Source organism: Alligator mississippiensis, chromosome 13, assembly GCF_030867095.1.
Source record: "Alligator mississippiensis isolate rAllMis1 chromosome 13, rAllMis1, whole genome shotgun sequence".
In the NCBI taxonomy this organism is placed as follows: Eukaryota; Metazoa; Chordata; order Crocodylia; family Alligatoridae; genus Alligator; species Alligator mississippiensis.
In genome coordinates this window covers 58,675,335-58,694,760 of record NC_081836.1, presented here as the reverse complement: position 1 = coordinate 58,694,760, position 19,426 = coordinate 58,675,335, and the positions used below count along the sequence as shown (strand labels likewise).

Genomic DNA, 19,426 nt, shown 5'->3' with positions numbered 1-19,426 from the left:
GTGACACAACACGCAGGATGAGTTGAGCAGAAACGTGGATGGGGACCGAGTCCTCCAAGGTCTTGGCTTAGCTCCGTCCATCTCTGCCTCTGTTCCCTGAGAGCGCCGAAGGTCAGTTTTTATTTAGACCAGCGCAGAGGTGGTGGCTTCACAGAGGGGAGGGAGCGAGAGATCTCCAAAGGGGCAGCAAGAAGGAAGTATTTGGGGTCAGGAGGAATTTTCCCGTGGTCGGATTGGTACAGATGTGGCCTTCCTCGGCAGTGGGGGCACAGCCCGTCCCTGGGATGTCTGGAGCGCGCACAGAGAAGCCTTGCAGCAGCAGGATGCTGCAGGCAGGTGCAGGTGTTGTCAGGAGAGATTGTAGTTTTGCTCAGAGGTGGACGATGGATTTGTCTGGGCTGGTTTGCACAGGGCTGACCCTGCCTCAGGCAGTGGGTTGTGGTACGTGACCCCTGCAGGCCCCTTCTACCCCGCTTCTCTCTGCCTCGAGGAGAACATCCGGGCCCCCATGCTTCCCCGAGAGGGTCTCTGGTCTCTGGTAGAGGGAGAGGGCAGACGATGGAGACGGACAGACGTGGGCATGCAGATGGGACAGAGAAGACTGGCGGCTTCTGTTTTGCCTCCTGACCTGGCTAGAACAAGGCCACACTCGAGGAAACGACCAGGCGCCCAGTTTAGAAGGGATCAAAGGAAAGGCTTGTTACGCTGCACACGACTAACCAGGGGGACTTGCCGTGGCAGGACACTCTTGAGGCAAATTGCTGCAGGCAGGATTAGGTTTTTGCCATGACCAGAGCGGTGATCCGGATTCAGATCTCGCACCCGAGGCTAGCTCCGCTTTGGGACAGGAGCAGCTGTGATCAGCCACGCTAGGAGCTGCAGTGCCCAGCCAGCAGCGCACGGCTCTCCCTGGCAGGGAGGGTAGGAGCAAAGTTTACCAGCCCAGCAAACACACTTAGCGCTAATAACTGCTAGTAATATACTCTTCCAAATAAACAGGCCACAGCTGCGGGATGTACCCCGATAATAAAGAGTCAGCTGGCAGGCAGGCCGTTGCTGCACAGGTGCAACCAATGGCTCTGATCCTGGTGCTGGCTGGGACACTGTCTGTCCCAGTCTGACCCAAGCCCTGTCACGGTGAGCAATGATGTGACCTTAACATGTGGAGATGAACGCCGAGGCTGCCAGCATGGCAGGATCAGCTGGGGAAGGCAGGGGAAGAGGAGCCGGGCTGCATTACCCATCAACTGTGTTTGAGCAGTAGGGACTCAGGAGTCCTGGGAACCGGGTCGCTGGTTCCCACGACCCCGGGGTCCCCGAGGGCCTGACTCTCCGGCCCCCTCAGCTTCGCCTGCCCCCACGGGAACCAGGACAGTGCAAGTGCCCCCCCACAGGCATGTACACAGGAGGGCACCTGCTCCCTGACCCCAGTGCCAGGGTCTGGGCAGTTCCTGGCCCCTCGGCCATGTGCACCTGCGGTTGGCGTCGGTCTGGTCTCCATTGGGCGAGCATCGGTTCCCCCAGGCCCTGCCGGAGGCCTGTGATGTCTGGGAGCCCCAGGTCCAGCCTCCTCTCATCACTGCTGTTTTCATTCCTCAGAAAACCCTTATCTCTGCCAACAGGGAGGCGAGATAAAGGTGCGCGTGTGGGTCCAGCCCAGCCAGGCATGGCTGTTGTGAACAGTTTGTTGGTTTTTCCAGGGCAGCCCCCTCCTGCCTCCCATGTTTGCACTGAGTGTTGACGGCGGGAGCAGCAGCATCTGGGCATTACTGGGAAAGAAACAGCAACAAACAGCCCCACGTGCTTTATGGCCCCGCGCTGGCAGGCGAGGCACATCGGCCCACGCGCCCGCCCGGGGGGACAGCTGGTGCTGAGCAAACCAGAGCAGCAAGCGGGGCTAGAGCACGTTTTAATTAAGGGGTAATGAAAACTGTCATTCAGCTGCCAGGGCCCATTTCCAGGTGGCCTCATTTCAGAGAGTCTCAGGGTGGCAGCACTGTCCACCCAGGCCCCGGGCAGTCGAAAGCCAGTGATGGACCTGCCGGTCTGGTTTCTGCCTATGCAAACCCGTCAGACCCCGGAGGTGCACTAGGCCTTTCGGCACAGGGCTGCGGAGCCTCCTTCCCCCAACCTGCGACAAATAGAGCAGGTCAGGCGTTTGCAACTCCTAGGCTTTACGAGACGAGCCTGCCCTGCTGTTGCTGCTTCGGGCAGCCCGGGCCAGGCTCCCATCTCCCCGGGGAAAAGAGCAGGTTAGACAGACACATGGCTGAGATGGTGTAGTCAGGAGTGATGTCTTGAGCAAGAGGCTGGACTAGCTGTGACCTCAGGAGGTCCCTGCCTCCAGCTCTCCTGGGATCCTATGATTTGGGCTGCGTGTAGGAAGCAGCAGCAGGTCCTGCAGTGCCGCGGGTGACGGCGGGGTGCACAGCCCTGGTGCACAAGGGCGACATAAGTGGCAGGGCTGCTCTCCTTGGTTGTGCATGCACTGGTGGGTCTCGGGACGTTGGCTGGGTCCCCACCCTGCGAGGATACAGGGTTTCCAAAACCTGCCAGCAGTTCTTTCCAGCCAGCAAATTACTATTAGTGGTGTTGAAACACCAGGTGTGATCCTGGGAGCCCCTGCCCGGGCTTTGCTGCTCTGCATTGCGAAGCTGCGTGCTGGGCCAGGGGGGCTTAGACTATCACTGAACACGCTTCTGGGAGGTGCGCAGGACGCTGGTGATATCCCTGCTGTTGCTTCTGCATGCTGTGTGTGGCTTCGCGTGGGAACCCCCTGCCAGGAGGGAGATGGGGGCAAGCTGGACAGCTGGACTTGAGGGCCTGTTCTAGAGCCGTCCAGCTGAGAGGGACCTTGCAGGATGGCTTCAGCGCTGCATCTTGAAGCACGTGTGTTTATCTTGGCCTTTTATTGTGTGTGCGCCATGAGCGATAAAGACTAATGGACTCAAAGCTCCTGCTTGGGACTGTGTACAGAATAGGCGTGGGAAGCTCTAGCACGCGGCATTTCACAATACGGGCATTCATGGTCATTTTAACCAGTGTTTTTATTGCGGGCAATTAAAACAACAGCTTGTTTGCTGCCCAGCTGTTGCCCATGCAGAGGTCTTAGGGATGGATTAAAGGAGCCACCACCGTCCGGAGACAAGGGAGAGGTGCCCCTAAGCCTTCCTCGCCCCTCTGCTGCTCCCTGGCACAGAGCGAGAGCGATCCCTTCGGGGCTGGACCCTGCCCTTCCTGCTTTTGCCAAGTTCAACTTCAAAGGAGAGCCGTCTCGCCCAACGCGGGCCCTGGCGAGGGTATCTGCATGTGCCCTGCAGTTTGCTCTGACATGCCCTGCTGTGCAGGTCGTGCTGTTTCTCCCTCTGTTTGCCGTGAAGTGAATTTGGACGCACTCCCGTGGCAGCCCAAATTCCCCCAAATGGCTGCAGTGCTGCCACCCGCCGATGTTGGTAAGAGGAAGAGCTGAGGCCTGTCCATTGCTTGGCTCTCTGGCCATGGGAGGAGTGACGGTCTGTAGACAAGTGGTCTGTGCTGGGTGCCCCCTCGCAGCGGGAACAGGCGTGTTTAAGAAAACACGCAGCGCTGCCGGGACCGCATCTTTCTTCCCCTGCTTCAGCTGCCGCTCCGGGCTGACTCCCTCCAGCCCGTCTCTGCCGGGAAGGAGCCGGGGCCCCGGGAACATGCAGGTGGCTCCTGTGTCCTTCCCGCAGGTAAAGATAATCCCCCAGGCGGGGGCTGCCCCATCCATATAGATTCCCACCTGGGCTCGGGCTTCACCTGTCCCAGTTCTGCCTCTTCCCACCCCCCAGCACTGAGCCTGAGCCATCTGCCTGGAGCGTGATGTAGCTAAAGCCCCCAGGTACCAGCCAGCGCTTCACAGAGCTTCAGAGGCCACGTCGGCAAGGACTCGTGCTGCGGCCCCAGTTCACCTCTGAGCGCTGGGTGCCATGTGCCAGGAGCTGCAGTGCCTGGCAGTGCGGGGTGCTCGAGGGAGGGATGTGTCTGACCGGGGATGCCTCCTGTCCTGCTCGGGCACCGGGGAGATGAGGCCGTGCTCTGGAAACTGCCCTTTCCTGCTGGACATGGCTGGCTCAGGCCATAGGGGAGCTGCTTCGCCCAGCCCCGTAGGTCCAATCCTGCATTTCAGCATCCAGGGCCCCTTGGCTGCCGGGCACAGCGCTACCTGCCCCCACTCTGGGTTCCCCCTGCCCCCTGCCCAGGCCCAGTGCATCGGGGACGTGCCTCTCTGCGACCCCGGGGATTTCAGCTGCATCGTGCGCTCCGGGCAGAGGGCTCAGGCTCCGGCTGGGGTGAGCAAGCCACGCACAAAGCTGCCAATTCACAATCAGCTTTGGGGGGTTTCAAAGGTGTCGCTGGCTGCCAGCTGCCTGTGGCTTTGGGCTGGATGCCCGCCTGTTTCAGCTGTTGGGGAGATCCCCGCTCCGTGCCCCGGCAGCCTGGCACCCGCAGGAGATGCTGAGCCCTGATGAGGCGAATGTCCCGTGGATGAGCGGCTGCTGCGGGCGTGATGCGCCCAGGGCAAGCAGCCTTATTTTTGGTAAAGGAGGCGCGTGCATGTTAATGTCTCTCCTCTGCTCTCAGCTGGTGTCGGAGACCTCAGTTACTCCTGAGCAGCTTAGGAGGCCTGAGGAGACCGTGCAGCTTCGGTTTCTGGGCAGGGGTTCACGGAGGCTGTCAGGGAGGGAGACTGCGCCACTCGGAGCTGGAGCAGGGGGCTCGTGTAGGCCCCGGACCACGGACAGGGCCTTTCCCCAGGGGCTGTCCTGCAGAGGCAGCCGGGCACCCCCGAGTCCTGCTCCAGACGGCACCAGCTCTGTCCAAACCCTCCCAGCCTTGCGTGCGCAAACCTCCCATCCCAGAGGCTCCACAACCTCTCGGTGATCGGTGCCAGGGCTCCACTGCACAGGCAGAGCCAGGGATGGGGCAGGTGAGACAGCCGTGCCCTGTTCGCTGCCTCTGCCCAGGGCAGCCCCATCCCCTTGGCATCTCCCCGGTGTTCCCACAACTCCGGGCTCCTCCCGACTTGTTTTTCCTGCCAGCGTTGTGCCTTTCTGCCCCCCGAAAAGCAAATGCGGAAAGGACCACGCAGTGCAAATACACGAACCCAACAGGGTTTAATTTCAGCTTCTAGTATCTCACCAATATTGACACGTTGAATAATGAGGGCAAAAGTTATCGTGCTGGAAATGGTCAGGTGCTTTATCCAGGGGCCTTTCTGCTGAAGTCAAACCAAATGTATCACAGAGCGGAAACATAGTCATCATTACCCAGAAACTTGATAGTCTAGCAGCAGACACCGCTCCCAGAGCGGACGTGACTCAGGGGCCGGACTCCAGATTGGCACAGAAAGCTCAGAGACCTCCGCTTCATGGAAACGAGCCCAGGTCAATGCATCTAATGGCAGCCCAAGGAGCAGTCAGGCATCCCGACGGCAGCACTGCAAAGCAAGGGAGGAATCGTCTGCCAAGCAGGCGGGTTCGCTGCCCTGTCCCGGAGCATGTGCAGTGGGAGTCCTGGCCCCGAGTCCTGGGGACTGGATGGCCCCGGCAGGGAAGGGGATGCACTCTGGTGTGTCCAGATCGGAGGATCGCGCCTGCTGGGTGCGTGCTGGGTGATGTCTCCGGAGCTCCCCCTGCTCCCTCCCGTGGGGAGGCTGGCTCTTGTGGGGAGCCACATCCATGAGGGTGCATCTGCCACAGGCTGGGCCGGAGCAACAAGGGGCGAATGGGTCTTCCCTGGATGGGCCAGGCGCCCTGTTGCTGATAACGCAACAGATTGCCCCTGCAGAGCAACCAGGCCTGGGCCAAGCCTTCTCCTTCCTCACAACATGGGGCCCAAGGAGGAGGGTGTTGTGGCTCTGTGACAGTGCCAAGCCTGCCTGGGTGCATCGCAGCAGCACTGGTGCGAACACGGGTGAGAAGCTGCTCCTAGCATGCTCCCATGGGGGGGAAGGACGCTGGCCCCTGCACTGGGGACACCAGCACCGGGCTCAGCTGCAGGGGCTGACAGTCCTGCAGCCAGGGAGACCAACAAAGAAGCCCTTCTGCATTCGCCCTGGGCATGGCCAACCCTGCCCTCCACCCCCATGTCCTGTCTCATCCGGCTCCCTGGGGCAGGAGGGCATGTGATCTGTGGCTGAGCACTGTTTACCTCTGCAGGCGCTCTCAGGGCGTGAGAAGCAAGCAGTGCTCGCATGAATGCAGCGGCCTGGCTTCAGCACCGCCTGGCAGCCCCAGGACAAAGCACAAAGGGAAGTCACATGGGAACAGCGGGCACAGAGCGTGAAGGCATCGTTATGGGATCCTGCTGCCCTGTGCTGGACGGGAACTCCCCTCACAGCCTGTGCTCTCCGTTCCCCACCGCAGCGGTGGGGGCACCAGCCTGGGACGGGCTCCTCCGCGGAGCAAAACCTCCTAACGAGCTTAATGACCTACTGACAGAGGTCTGGCACCCTGCTCCCTCCCCGCTGGACACTCCCGTTCCCAGGTGGAGCACCCCCAGTGCAGGCGAATGCCAGGGCTATGACGGGCAGAACCTGCCCAGATCAGGCCGCCGTGCTCCCCCAGGTGTCTGCCCTCCTGCTCCTCTTCAATTCCTATTTGCAGGGCAGCCTGGATGGGAATGACTGGCTGGCTCCGTGGGGCGGGAGAGGAGCAGCTGTGGTGGTCTAGAGGCCAGGACTTTGGGATCGCTTTCACTGGACCGACGGTGGGGTTGGGAGAGCCTGAAGTCAGGCCGAAGGTAGGGCAGGGTGGCACCTGGGACTTGAACTCGTTCAGGGAGGTGTGAGCTTTCACAGACAGCCGTCTTGCTGCATCGGATGATGTGCTACAGCTGGGGAGAAGCTCACCAAGCTTTCAGGCACAAAGCGCCCCTCTTTGCGTCTTTCTGCTCTGGCCGAACATCTCCCAAACCTGCTGGCTGGCCTCAGACGCAGGCCAGTCTGGGCTATGGCCATTTTGGGGAGGGAGCCCAGGCCCAGAAGCTCATGCTGTCCCAGGGCACCTGGGACAAGTCACACGGGTCCCGCCTCCAGCAAACAGGGAAGGAATGGAGCTGGCTGAGGTCAGCAAGACACAGCAGGGACTGCCGTCTGCCTCTGCCCTGCTGGGAGCTCACGTCAGCCCTGGGCTGTGGACCGAAGCTCTCCTGGGTCTCAACAGCTTGCACGGGGCAGCATACGTTAGATCTAGGCCCTTGCCTGCTTGGTGACAGCTGCAAGAGGCCCAGTGGAACATGCGTGTACACACATACGTGCACACACTTTGGTTAGTCTGTACACACGCCTATATACACATGCACTGTGGTTTGTCTCCAAGATGCAAAGCTACGCTGCCTTCTGGTGGAAGAGAGGCACGGATCCCACTGGCAGAGCGAGTGTGGCTGTGCATGAGTGTCGGGGGCTTGGATGGGTTTTCCGAGAACACAGCAGCCGGCCCCTCAAAGGAGTTCTTGTCTGACCAGTTTATTTGTGTTCCAGGCAATGTTCGGGAAAGCACACAGGCACGTACACAAATGCTGCTGGCATGCACACGGCTCCGGATGAAGAGAATACACAGGTGAGAACGCAGGTGCCACATTACTCAGAACATACAGGATTGCTTGAGGCAGCACTGGATGTGCCCAAGGTGCTGGGTACAAGTGCCATGCCTGATCTGGGAGCTGGGAGACAGGTTACATCCACAGGGACGGTAGGTGCCGAATGGTTACCCTGGGGCAAGTGCCGTATGCTGCTGCACCTTTGGAGGGCAATTCTCCTGGGAAAGCCACGCGCAATCTTAGCCAGAGCCTTTGGGTACAGAAGCGTGACCACATCCCTGCGAGGGCAGCAAGTGTGCCTCCTAAGTGTGCCATCAAGAGTGTGCATCAGCTGCGCTGTAGGGCCTGCCCAGATGCACACGCCTGCCCCACAGCAAGTGCATGTTCTGCTGAGGGATAAGCGCCCCAGCTCTGCCCAGCACGAGCGCACCCATGGGCAGCTGCAGTGGAGCAGCCGACATGCTGGTGATCCAGCACCCGCCGCTGTTTCTTGTGGTGCTCTGTGGCTGTGCTGCCAGCAGACGCGGCCTGAATGGGGATCTAGTCCCATTGCTCTCGCTCGCCACGTGTGCCTCGTCATGTTGTAACAGGGGTCTCCCTCATGCACTGGAGCGTAGATGGTGTGTCCGTGTCGTTCACTTAATTCAGCACCCCGCACGGTGCTGGGGACCGATGCTGCTGGCGCTCTGGGTAGGAAGGGTCCCGGCCATTAGGAGAGTTTAACAGTCGTGTTCTTTCATACCACGTGCATCAGACTGGCACATTTTATTCTGCTGTCCAGTGTCACTGCGGTCTCGCCCTGCTTGACCCGTTGCTGGGGGTGGAGGATAGGCGCTGCCTGAACACCCCAGAGGCAGACTCAGCAAGCCTCTGCTTTCATTACAGGCATGTGTGCCCCGAGCTGGGTGGCTTCCAACACCCATCAGCTGGTCTTTGCATGGCCTGGCTGGAGGCTGACACCATGCCCTTCTTAGTGCCCCGTAGCTGTGGGTACCAGGCCCAGAGGCCTGCTTGCTGCAGCAGCCTGGAGGAGACACTTGTGCTCTAGGGGAACGGGGCTCTCCTCTCCCTGGTCACAGCAAGGAGGCAGGGCTGGGACAGGTGGTGACACCCCCGCGGCTCTGTCCAGCCCCTGGCTTCCCGGGAACTCCCCGCGTGAACTTTAAATAGAGGCAGCAGTGCCCAGCACCAGCTCTGCCTTCTGGGTTAGTTTACAAACAGGCCTTGTGGGCTTTGCTCTCCATATTAAGCCTGTCTCATTCATTCCCAGCAGCACGAAGGGGACAGAGCAGTCCAAGCCAGCATGTTCTGCGCCTGGGCAAGCAGCTAGCTGAGCCTTCTCCGAGACACAGCTCAGTTTAGCCACACCGCAGCTGGCTGGTAGCTTGAGCTAGAGCTGCTGATCTTTCTAGAAGGGGCTTAAAAGTTCAGGGCTCACACGAGAGGTGGGGCAGGGGTGAGGGAGCAGGGCCTGCAAGGCACTGCCATTGCACCAGTGGCGAACTGCTACACTGGGCTGTCCTGGGGAGCTCTGCTCCTGGCAAAGCAGAGACAACTCCCAGCAATATTTCTGGGATCTGGATCCCTTCCCCTTCTCCATGTGGCCCTGCAAACAGCCAGCAGTTACATGCAGCACAGAGCCAGAATTAGTAAAATGAAAGGAAATCAACTGTTGGGGCCTGCGCGGGACCCTGGTCCCAGCAGCTGGGAGAGGCAGCTTCCTAAAGCCTATGCTTGGTTGTGGTCCCAAGTGCTGCTTATCGTGTTACTTGTTCCCCGCCAGCATGGCAGGATGCGGCCAGCAGCACTCTCCCATCTGCAACAGGGCTGGGCTGTTCTAGCCCATGGAGTGACAGGGGCAGGAGGGTTTATTGTGGTTTAAACAACTCATCGGCCTCAAGGAACTAGAGTCCCCCTACCCCGTGCCCAGCACAGCGCAGTCCTCCTCGTGCTCAAAGCCAGCCAGCTCCACGGCTACCTTGTGCTCCGGATCTAGGCAGCAAAACCTCTTTGAGCCACGAGAGGCTAAGTGTGGACGTCAGGAAACTACCACTTCCCAAGGGCTGGCGAGGCAGGCAGCGACCCAGCGACATGCTGTCATCCCAGCCAGCAGGCACAGGTGTGGAGACGAGCCTGGGACAGCCACGCTTCGAAGGATGCAGGTTAAAATGGCCAAACTAAGGGATTTTAAGTGTTGGGTGAGAGGTCTTCGCAGCTGGCTTGGGCTCAGACCCTGGCCGAGGCCACCTTAAAGACAACAAAACAGATTTCACTGGAGGCAGAGGTGCGCTGGCTCCGTGCCCGTACCGAGAGGCACAGAAGCAGCCCTGCAAGTGCAAGCCCCAGCTGGCCAGCCATGCCCACACACTGCAGCTCCACACAGCTCCGTTCAGGTGCCCACGGCAGTCCCTGTAGCTCATCAAAACAGCTATTGGCCGTGATCCCCAGGCACCCCCCCAGCCACAGCTCCCGCTTGCCGATGGGTCACCCTGCGCTTGTTCTGCCTCCCGCCCCAGCCCCAGCGCTCTGGCACCAGGCTGCTCCAATGGAGTCACTAGCTAAGCCATCCTTGTGAAAGGTGCTACGTGCGGTTGAAAGTGAAGTGACACCATGGTGACACAGCACAGATGGGCCCCTCCTGCTGCCTCCTCTTGCTCGTGGAGAGCTACCTCGGAGGGTTGGAGAGTGCTGATAGCAAAGATGCAACTTTGCAAGGCGACTCAAGATGCTTCTCCAGCTGCTTAACATTTAATTGGCAGGCGCTCTCAGTAGCCTACCTGCCCAGGTGTGTGATCTTGGGAGGCCTCAGCTTGGCAGCCACTGGCTCTCCTCAGACAGGGCATTAGAGAGAGCAGGGGAGGAACTAATCCTTTCAGCAGAAAGGCAGTAGGACACCGTGTCCTCGGTACATGCGCAGGGAACAGCTGTGACTTAGTACTAGCTCTGCTCAGGGGAGAAAGGAGCAGGCCCTGGCCAAAGCACACTTCCATCACACTGAGCCCACACAAGGACACTCAGGGAACAGAGGAGAATTGCACAGTAAAGCTGCTGAAGCTCTCATCTACTTTTGGCTCCAGGCCTAGTCCGACAGGATTCCTTAAGCAGAGGCCAGCGTAAGCAGGGGTGTTAAAATGGCTCAACTCGAACTGGGCTTAAACCAAGAACTGACATCAGACTTGAGGTCTGTTTGAGACCTGGCACGGACAGGTAGTGCTAGAAAAGCCAACGGATTCCAATATCAGACCCCATCACTTGCGCCTTAATGTCAAGTCAAACCCATGTGGTCCAGGGAACTCGAATTTGCTATAAGACACCTCTTTGGGCCAGTATAGGGGATTAATAATCACTACCTGACAAAGGTGGCAGGTTTTTGCCTTTGCAGCTGTTTGCCCACCTGGGGCTGATGGCATTCACGGGGCTGTACCCCATAAAGGTGGGTGAGAGGAGAGCTTGTGCACAGCACAGCAGAGAGTTTCCTGCCTGTGGTCCTGGAATTGTGTTTTCCTGTGACCCAGCATGTAGGTCAACCGGACGCCAGGCACGAGGGAATCTGCTTCTGGAGACAGAAGAGCTTTGCTTTTTTTATGTACTGATGCTAAATGCTTGGAAATACCATGGAAGCCTCTCTCTGAACAGGAAGAATGGGAAAACATGCCCATGGCCACCACAGGAACCGAGCCTTTGGATTTGGAAAGTGCCAACTTGCAAGTCACTTGACCCATGTAAGAGGCTTTTAATTTATGTACAGTAAAAATACAAACAAAGCAGACAGCAGCTTTACATCAGATTAACAGTCATTACTACACACTTCAGTATTTGTACAGCTAGTAGCTAGTTAATGTGCATCTGAGCCCTACATGCTAGAGAACAGCTGGAGGCCTGTTCCCTGCTACTGTCAGCCATATGCCTGCTATGCTACTCATCTGCACCCCGGCTCCCCGGTCAGAGCACAACATGCAGAAGCCCCACTTCTAAACATGACACGGAGTAAGGAAGGGGCAGACCTCAAGTTTCAATGCAATCTGCTAGGAGCGGGCAGCGCATTCTTGGCAGGGGCATGACCTCTGGGTGGGAGGTGACCCAACGGCCGACACAACGGGAACAGGTCTTGGTGCATCAGCTGCATCTGAAACGTATCTTAGGGCTCTAGAGCAGCGGGGGAAGCTTCAGTGGACTCTGCCAGCACACAAGTGTGCTCTTGGCCACTGCTGGTTTTAATCCACTCTCTCCCCACGATTCCACCTGCCTCCTTCAAAGGCTTGTGATGCTCAGGTGAAAGCACAGGTGTCTGCTATAGATAACCTAGCCTAGCCCCAGAAGCCCCACAGGAGATGGCATATAAGGAAGACATCTAGACACAGAATAAGAGGTGACAAGTGCCCCTTCAAGCAGTCTCTGCCCACGGGCCCATGGGGGAAGGAAATAGGGAAGCAAGTCTACAAAAAGCCTGAAGCCATCTAAAGGAGGTAAAGGATATCCTACTCCTAGTGAAGAAGAGACAGGGAAAACAGGGGGTCAACGGGGAGATGAAAGAGGAGGGCAGCCACCTCAAACTACATGTTAGCAGCTTCGTAACACTGCTCTGGGGGCAGAGTCCCCTCTGACTGGCCCTTACGAACATGCTGGCCACGTGGCACTTCAGCTCCGGGACGGAGGTTTCTAGTTGCCGCATGGACATGCCCACGTGCTTCTGGGCTGAAAACAGACGTGCACGATTTGCTTTGCCTGGAAGTTATTTTTACCTCGCTGCTTCACTGCAGCAGGCTGTACTGATCTGCAGGGAGCTGTAACAGCCCCCCAAGCCCCAGACCATTTAATGGCACCACTCGGACGGTGTGGAATGAATACATTTGAATGAACACGCAAAGTTTAGACAACGTGACACAGCAACTTTTCACAAGGGACTGCTTGCTAGGCCTGTAGCCCTGCTCTCAATAACAGAGGTTCTGCCTCTGGCTCGCTGAACACCATCTCTTCTGTCCCCCTAAGTGCTCTCTAGGGTTTTTACTGCTGGGAAATGTGGTAAATAGGCTACTAGACCTGAGTAAGTGGCAAGAACTTCTGGTAATAGCTCTTTGTAACATCAATCATGAGCTCCTGGGTGCATTCTGGGAGTTCTCCAGAGAAGAGCCCTGAAAAACCAAGCAGAGTGAAAGGATGAGGGTTCTCGCGGAAAGCGCTGAGATGGAGGCGTCATGCAGCGTTCCACTCACTGCTCTGCTAGCATCTACTTGCAAGGTCAACACCAAGACTGAACGAGCTGATGGGGAATCCTCACTCAGGTAAATCAGTTTGGTGGCACAGATTCCCCTCCCAGATTGTTAAATGGGTGTCAGGCCACTGCCCCCAGCTAGGGCCTGTAACAGCAGGCACTCAGCCCAGAGAAGCAGGGGTCCCGGTTGCTCCCCCTCCCTCGGGAGAAAACTGACAAGGGAACAGAAGCTGCAGTATCACAGCACTGCTGGAGGCCAGGCACAAGTGCAACTGGTTTATGGAGACCTCCTGCAGCACGGATGGGCAGCTCTAGATCACGCAGACTTAGGGTGTGGACAGATGGACGTGGCACCAGGGTAAACAGACAGGCAGTAGCTGCTGTGCCTTTGTGCTCCTGCAGAAGCATAAGCAGAGCAAACCCTTCTTTCACTCAGGATTAGACCAGCACTCCAACCCTGATGAACTGCTGGTCCATCTAACCCTGGTAGACCAACAGCTCCATCAGATGGCTGGCGAGTGTCCTGAGCGGCAAGTCCCGCTCCCCTTCCAAGTCCGCAGGCTCACCCTGTCAGGAACGGCTGTGCACCTTGCGGAGGGAGGTGCTCTGAACTATGCAGCCCGCCCCCAGCGACCTAGCAGCCCTCCTTGCAGCTCTAAAAATCCAGAGCACACTGGAGAGGAGAGTGCTCTATACAGCTGCCTGCCGAGTCCAGGATGCTGAACAGCCCAACCGAAAGGGATGCCATGAGGCAGAACAGTCCCAGCAGACAGACCGAGAGCACTGCACACACATCAGTTCAGTTGTTCCCCCAAACCAAACTACAAGTCCTAGTGGTGCCTGAGGCAGCGAGCTACAGGAGCCAGGGCTGCTCCTTTAAATGTTGGAGTGCAGCGCAAACAGCAACTTTCTCCATGCCAACCTGCACCGTAAAGTCAGCATACAAGTAAAGTCAGGTCATATAAACCAGCTAACTGTATTGGCAAAGTAACGCGAAGTGGAGCGTACCTGGGCAGCCTGAGAAGACCGTGAAAGGTGGCACCACCGTCTCAGGGGGTAGCACAGTGTTGTCTAGGATTTTGCAGCAGTCTTTCAGAACACATCGCCGCCCCTAAAACAAAGACCAAAAGACATGGGCACATGGAGCAAGACATGGATTTTGCCAGTGGGATGTACCCCAAGGCCACTCGGCTGCCTGTGATCAGCTGCCTGAAAGAAGCCAGACGCCCGCCTGCAGCCCCAGTTCTGCTCCTCTCAGCTCTGCCCTCCCGGGGTCGGTTTGCACAGCACGAGTTATAGCAGCCACACGGTGAGTGATGGGGGTGGCCTTTTAGCAGCCACGACGCCAGCAGGAGTTCAAAGGCAGATGCTGCTTTCCCCTGATCCACATGCCTTAGAGCAGCCTGGCTTGTTTCAAGCTGGGGAAGCAAAATGAGCTACAGGCTTGTTTTATATGAATAAACCTGCACTCACACATGGGGGCTTAAGCTGCTTTCATTCTATTGGCAGAGCCAGCTCAACCAGGCTGCTCCACCTGGCACATGTAACAGTTCGTAGCCTTCCCTTTTCCTTTCCTGCACTTGAGCAAGGAGGGGCTGGCCACAAAAACCAGCCGCGTTCCACAGGTCAGACGCTGCATTTGGCTTCCTGGGGATAGCCTGGTGCAAAGACTTTGCTGTAGCAGCAAATGCAGTTGCTGGCCACGTTTAGCAGTTCTGAGTAACAGCCTTGAATGTGAACACTTTTTGATTTCTTGTGAAAAGTCTCTTTTGTTCATCGCTAGTGCACAGGAGATATTTGCATATCAACACACATACACTCAGGCAAGTCAGCTCTGATAACCATAATCGCATAGTCACAGAGCAAGACGGTCTCCATTTAAGCAAGAAATAGCCTTGACTGTATTGCCTTATCCATGCAGAGTCCCCGCTCCAGTAGTTCCTCGGTGAAAACCTCTCCCCCTGGATACCCAGACAGCAGCAATTCCTGGCTTGCTGATAACCCAACTGTTCTCACACGGCTAGAAGAATGAGGCAAAGCCCCAAGATAAACACCCATTTTCAGGAAGCACTAAGCATCTCGCCTTGTACAAATGCAGCATTTGCAAAGGGAACGGACACGTCTGTCAAGCAAGCCGTGGTGATTAGACTCAAAATGTTGCAATGCTTAATGAAACTCAGAACATTACCCTTCTAAGAGTCACAATAGTCGAGGACCCTTGGCAATCGGCCTGAAATGATTAGCAAGTAATGCTCCATACATTTAGTCCAATGCTATAACAAGCTGCGCTTTAATCTCAATGACAACCTGCCAACCAACACAGAAAGCCAGTTGTAATCTGTCATTACTTGGCCCCTCATCACAGGCAGAGGGGAACCTGCTGAGTCTCCCAATTCAAGCCACTTTCTTCTTCAGTCTTTTCTGAAGTCTTCCAGCTGTTTGATTTGCAAAATGGAGAGATGTCTCCAAAACAGCGGTCCTCTACAAGTGAGAAACACGCAGGCCGTGGGGTCTTACCTTCCTGCACCAGCTCTTCTTGGAGAGAGGAAACTGGAAGAACCCCGAGTCCCCAAGGGGCATAAGCCAGATGGTGCAGAAGTAGGCTTTGCTCCCGAGCAGGAGTGCCAAGTGGCTGCCTGTCCAGGCACTGAACTTACAGGTCTTAAAGGGCCTTTCATATCCCCCCTTTTATGAACTACCACTGCCCCGAAGACAAAGAGCAACACAGGAAAAAAAATCAGTTCCCAACATCCTGCTTTTATTGGCTCTCAGGAAGCCCTTTCAAGGGGCTACTGGGTTTTTCCAACTCTTCGTGCCACTGGCTCATTTCCACTTTCCCAGTGGGGATTACTTTGTGCCACATGCTGCTGCTTCCCCAGGCTGCCCCTCACCCCCTGTGCAGGGCATGCAAGGCAGCAGGGCTCTGCTGCACGTAGCCTTCCTGAGCATGAACAGCGTGATGTCAGGCAGAGGTTGCTCAAACCCCTCTGGGCTGGCTGCCTCGGAACAGAGCCCAGCATAGTCAGGCATTAAGTTCTCTCCTTCACAGCCACAAAGGAAAGAAGGACTCTCAGACAAGGAGAATGTCACTATGATAATCGCCAGGGACCTTTAAGGAACCGGCCAGCACTGGTTATTTAACAGCCAACTGCAAATGCTGTGTCCTACGCTAGCGCTGGGCTCAGCAGAGCAATCAGCCCAAGCTCTGTTACAGAGCAGGAGACACCCAGGTAAATGGGAGACAGGCAGCAGTCCAGCAGGCTCCGCACACTGAGCTCCATCTTTCATTGCCCCCAAAAGCCCAAGGCATGTAGTGATACCTGCACGAGTGCACTCCCATCAGATGGCATTTCCAAATATAACAGCATACTCCCTGCCCCAGAGAACTGTTATGCTCCAAGAGGCAGAATAAAGGGAGAGCTACTGAGGACAATGTGAACAAGGTGATGACTGCCCACAGCAACGCAGGTTCTCTTTGGTAAGATGGACCGGAGCCTACACCACTGGATAGAAACCACCAGCCTAAATGAACATTCATCTTTAAACAAGGACAGGAATTTCCTTGGCGTGCTAGGACAGCAAGAGAAGGAAGAACACATCCTTAGCAGCACATGATAGGTGTAAAGACAAGACTGAGCAAAGGTACTTACAATGACACAGTTCTTGCCTATGTGAACATAGGAACCAATTTGGGCAGCGTTGACAACGCAGTCTTCTTCTATGAAGACGTGATCCCCAATGTGGAGAGGGAAGAAAGCAACGCTGGGGAGAGAAAGCGGGTTATTTGCTCAGGCTCTGCAGCACACACACAATCCACAACAGCATTAGACCCACAGGTGTGTCATGGACTGTCCCCGTCCCCGTCACACCAAACAGCCAAGGGCAAGCCTGAAGTCAAGGCATGTTTGGCCAGAGATTGTACATTTCTTGCTGTTACTTCCTTGGGATTTCCAGGCAGGTCTGCAAAATCAGCCAGCTGATAATCTTCTTTAATCAATTATTATTAGGGGCTTGTGCAGGGAGAAGGAAGGATACAGGAGAACAAGCCCACCCAGACTACGAGCCAGCAGTGCCAGCCAGGCCAGGGAGTGCCGACATGTCAGTGTCTTTATTTCTAATGATCTTCTAGATGCTGAAATACTGATATTTTCCCTGCCTGTGGAACGCTTCATGGATTTGCTGTCCTCCGTCACAAGGGCTCGACTAATACTAAACCCAGGTCAGTGCAGAGAAGGCGTGCGCCACAGGTGTCACAAGTGGCATCGGCAGCCTCTGAATGTGGCATACGGCAGATCAGGGAAGAGACAGACAGCACAACCAGAGATAGGGCAGGGAGCAGAAAGCAGAGCAGATTTGGCAGGGAGCAGAAGGCAGAGCAGCAGATCTGGCATGCTGATTTGTGGCATGCCTGCCAAAAGGGTGGGCCCACTGTTACAGAACTAGCTATGCCCGAATGGGGTAATCTCAAGTACCAACTTCTTTGAGATATTGCCCCAGGAGACCATGAGCTCCTTAGGGCAGCGACAAACTTTTCTACGCTCACAACACACACACAACGGGCCCAAACAGTTCTGTTACTGGTATCTCATACTCCGCTAGAAAGTATCTTCTGAGCGCTGCATTTTACTGTTAAAATCTAAAAGACAGCAGCATCTTGATAGCACGAAGTCCCAGCTTCCCACTTGCAAGCTGAATTGTGTGGTTGGGACTGGCTGCCAACTCCAGCTTTGAAAATCAGAAGCCCTAGCAAGAAGCAGGAGGGAGAATAAAGCAAAGACAGAAAGCAGCAGCAGAAGGAAGTTCTGCCGAGCTCCAAGGGGCCATGTAGTGGTATATGCTGAATGTCTGCCATGAGGTATTTGGAATGAACCCTCCTGCCCATACGTGGTACGCAGACTCGGAAGACGGATCTAGTTTTCCTATCGGATTCACATGCAGGGCAACGGACCGCGTCTGCATTTAGAATTGCTGGTGGTTCACGCGAAGCGACTTGCAACTTCACCTCGTTATTAGAGCCGCATTTCCATGCTCCAGTTGGACAGGAAGTTATTAACTCATAAAGCAGAGATGGGAAGAGGAGAAAATGCCGATGTAAAAGGAGTTCGTTGCACAGAGCTGTGGCAAGGGAAACAGGGTCCCCTGCCTCAGGCCTCAGCAAGACCCATGCTTATAAATTCATCTTGGCGTTTGACACCCGCCTCGCAGGAGGAGCAGATTCTCTTACCCCTTGCTGAACTTCTTGAAGGGCGGTCTAATGACGCTTCGGCTTTTCACCACGCAGTGTCGTCCAACCCGGACGTTGGCCAGATCACCACGAATAATGCAGTCGTTCATGACTATGGTCTGGGTGGGATGGAGAGAGAAACACCCAAACAAGTGCAAGTTACACAGGGCCAAGCTGAGATCTGCCAAGCTCCCTCTAGGCAAGGGAACGCCCAACTTTGTCCCCGCTAACACAGGCGCACGCGTAAAGCTTCTTTCATGAACGTATCAAGGCAAATGAATAAAGCCTCAAGACTCCCGCACACAGGGAGCGATTCTCATCTCTACCGGTTGCAAAGCTGAGGCAAAGAAAGACTAAGCGCCTTGCACACACAGGGCACGGTGGGTGCAGAGATCCCGTACACGGGGACTCAGACACGCCTGGTCTCTCCCTGGGATCTCCCGAGCGCACGTTAACAACGGGGTATAGGAGCAGGACGCTGGTGGTCCCGGCTCCCCAGGTCCGGGCGTGAGGTCTGGCGCTGCCAGGGCTCACGGGCGTCTTGCGAAGAGTTTCGATGCTGGATGTGCCTGGGCTGGATGGACAGGGCCGATCCTGCCTCAGGCTGGGGCTGGACCCGCTGCGAGCTCTGGAGCTCCCTGCCAGCCCTGCCGCGGCTCCCGCAGACCGCCGCGCAGGAGCCGTGCAGCTGGCGCTCGCCCGGGCCGGGGGCAACCAGCTCCAGTGCCGGGGGGGGCAGGCACCGCCGCCGGGAAGGGGCAGCCGGAGAGGTAGGAGATGCCCGGCCGTGGTGCTACCCACCTTCCCGTTCAGCACGATGTTCTGGCTCCCGCACAGCACGGACTGCCGGCTCACCTTGTTCCCCGACGCCTGCGGGGCGAGACGGCCACGCTCAGCAGTGCCCACCGCACACCGCCCCTGCTTGGGGGCCCGAGCACACCCCACGCCCCCCGTTCATGCCCTGGGCCCAACCCCGCCCCAGGGCCCGATCCTGGCCCTGAGCCCTGCCCCACCCTCCCCCGGGGCCCGATCCCTACGCTGGCCCCGATCCACACGATCCCGGGGCCTGGTCCCTCCCCCAACCCCGCCGCAGGGCCCGATCCCTGCCTCCTCGGGGCCCGATCCTAGCCCTGATCCCTGCCCCACCCTCCCCCGGGGGCCCGATCCCTACGCCGGGCCCGATCCACGCGACCCCGGGGCCCGATCCTGGCCCTGATCCCTCTCCCTTCCCCACCCGGGGCCCGATCCCGGCCGCACCGTCTCGATGTACTCGGACTTGTTGTACAGCATCTCGTTGAGCTCCATGGCGCCGCCGCTTCCCCCCTGCACGCCACTTCCGCCGCCTGCAGCCAATGCCCGCGCGGGGCCCGCCATCCGCTCCTTCCGCTGGCCCGGCAACCCCCGCGCGCGGCGGGGGGACGTCACTT

General features: G+C 57.2%; 1 protein-coding gene across 1 annotated transcript; it reads right to left on the bottom strand.

The window, feature by feature from the left end:
* Positions 1-7,473: 7,473 nt before the first annotated feature.
* Positions 7,474-19,401, bottom strand: DCTN5 (dynactin subunit 5). Its single transcript, XM_006268418.4, has 7 exons — positions 19,257-19,401; positions 18,801-18,869; positions 18,000-18,118; positions 16,426-16,537; positions 13,784-13,886; positions 12,604-12,695; positions 7,474-9,810 (listed from the first exon to the last, which is right to left on the bottom strand). Exons 1-7 carry the CDS (start codon positions 19,371-19,373, stop codon positions 9,790-9,792), a joined length of 633 nt encoding a protein of 210 aa, XP_006268480.4. The 5' UTR covers positions 19,374-19,401; the 3' UTR covers positions 7,474-9,789.
* Between the last annotated feature and the right edge of the window lie 25 nt (positions 19,402-19,426).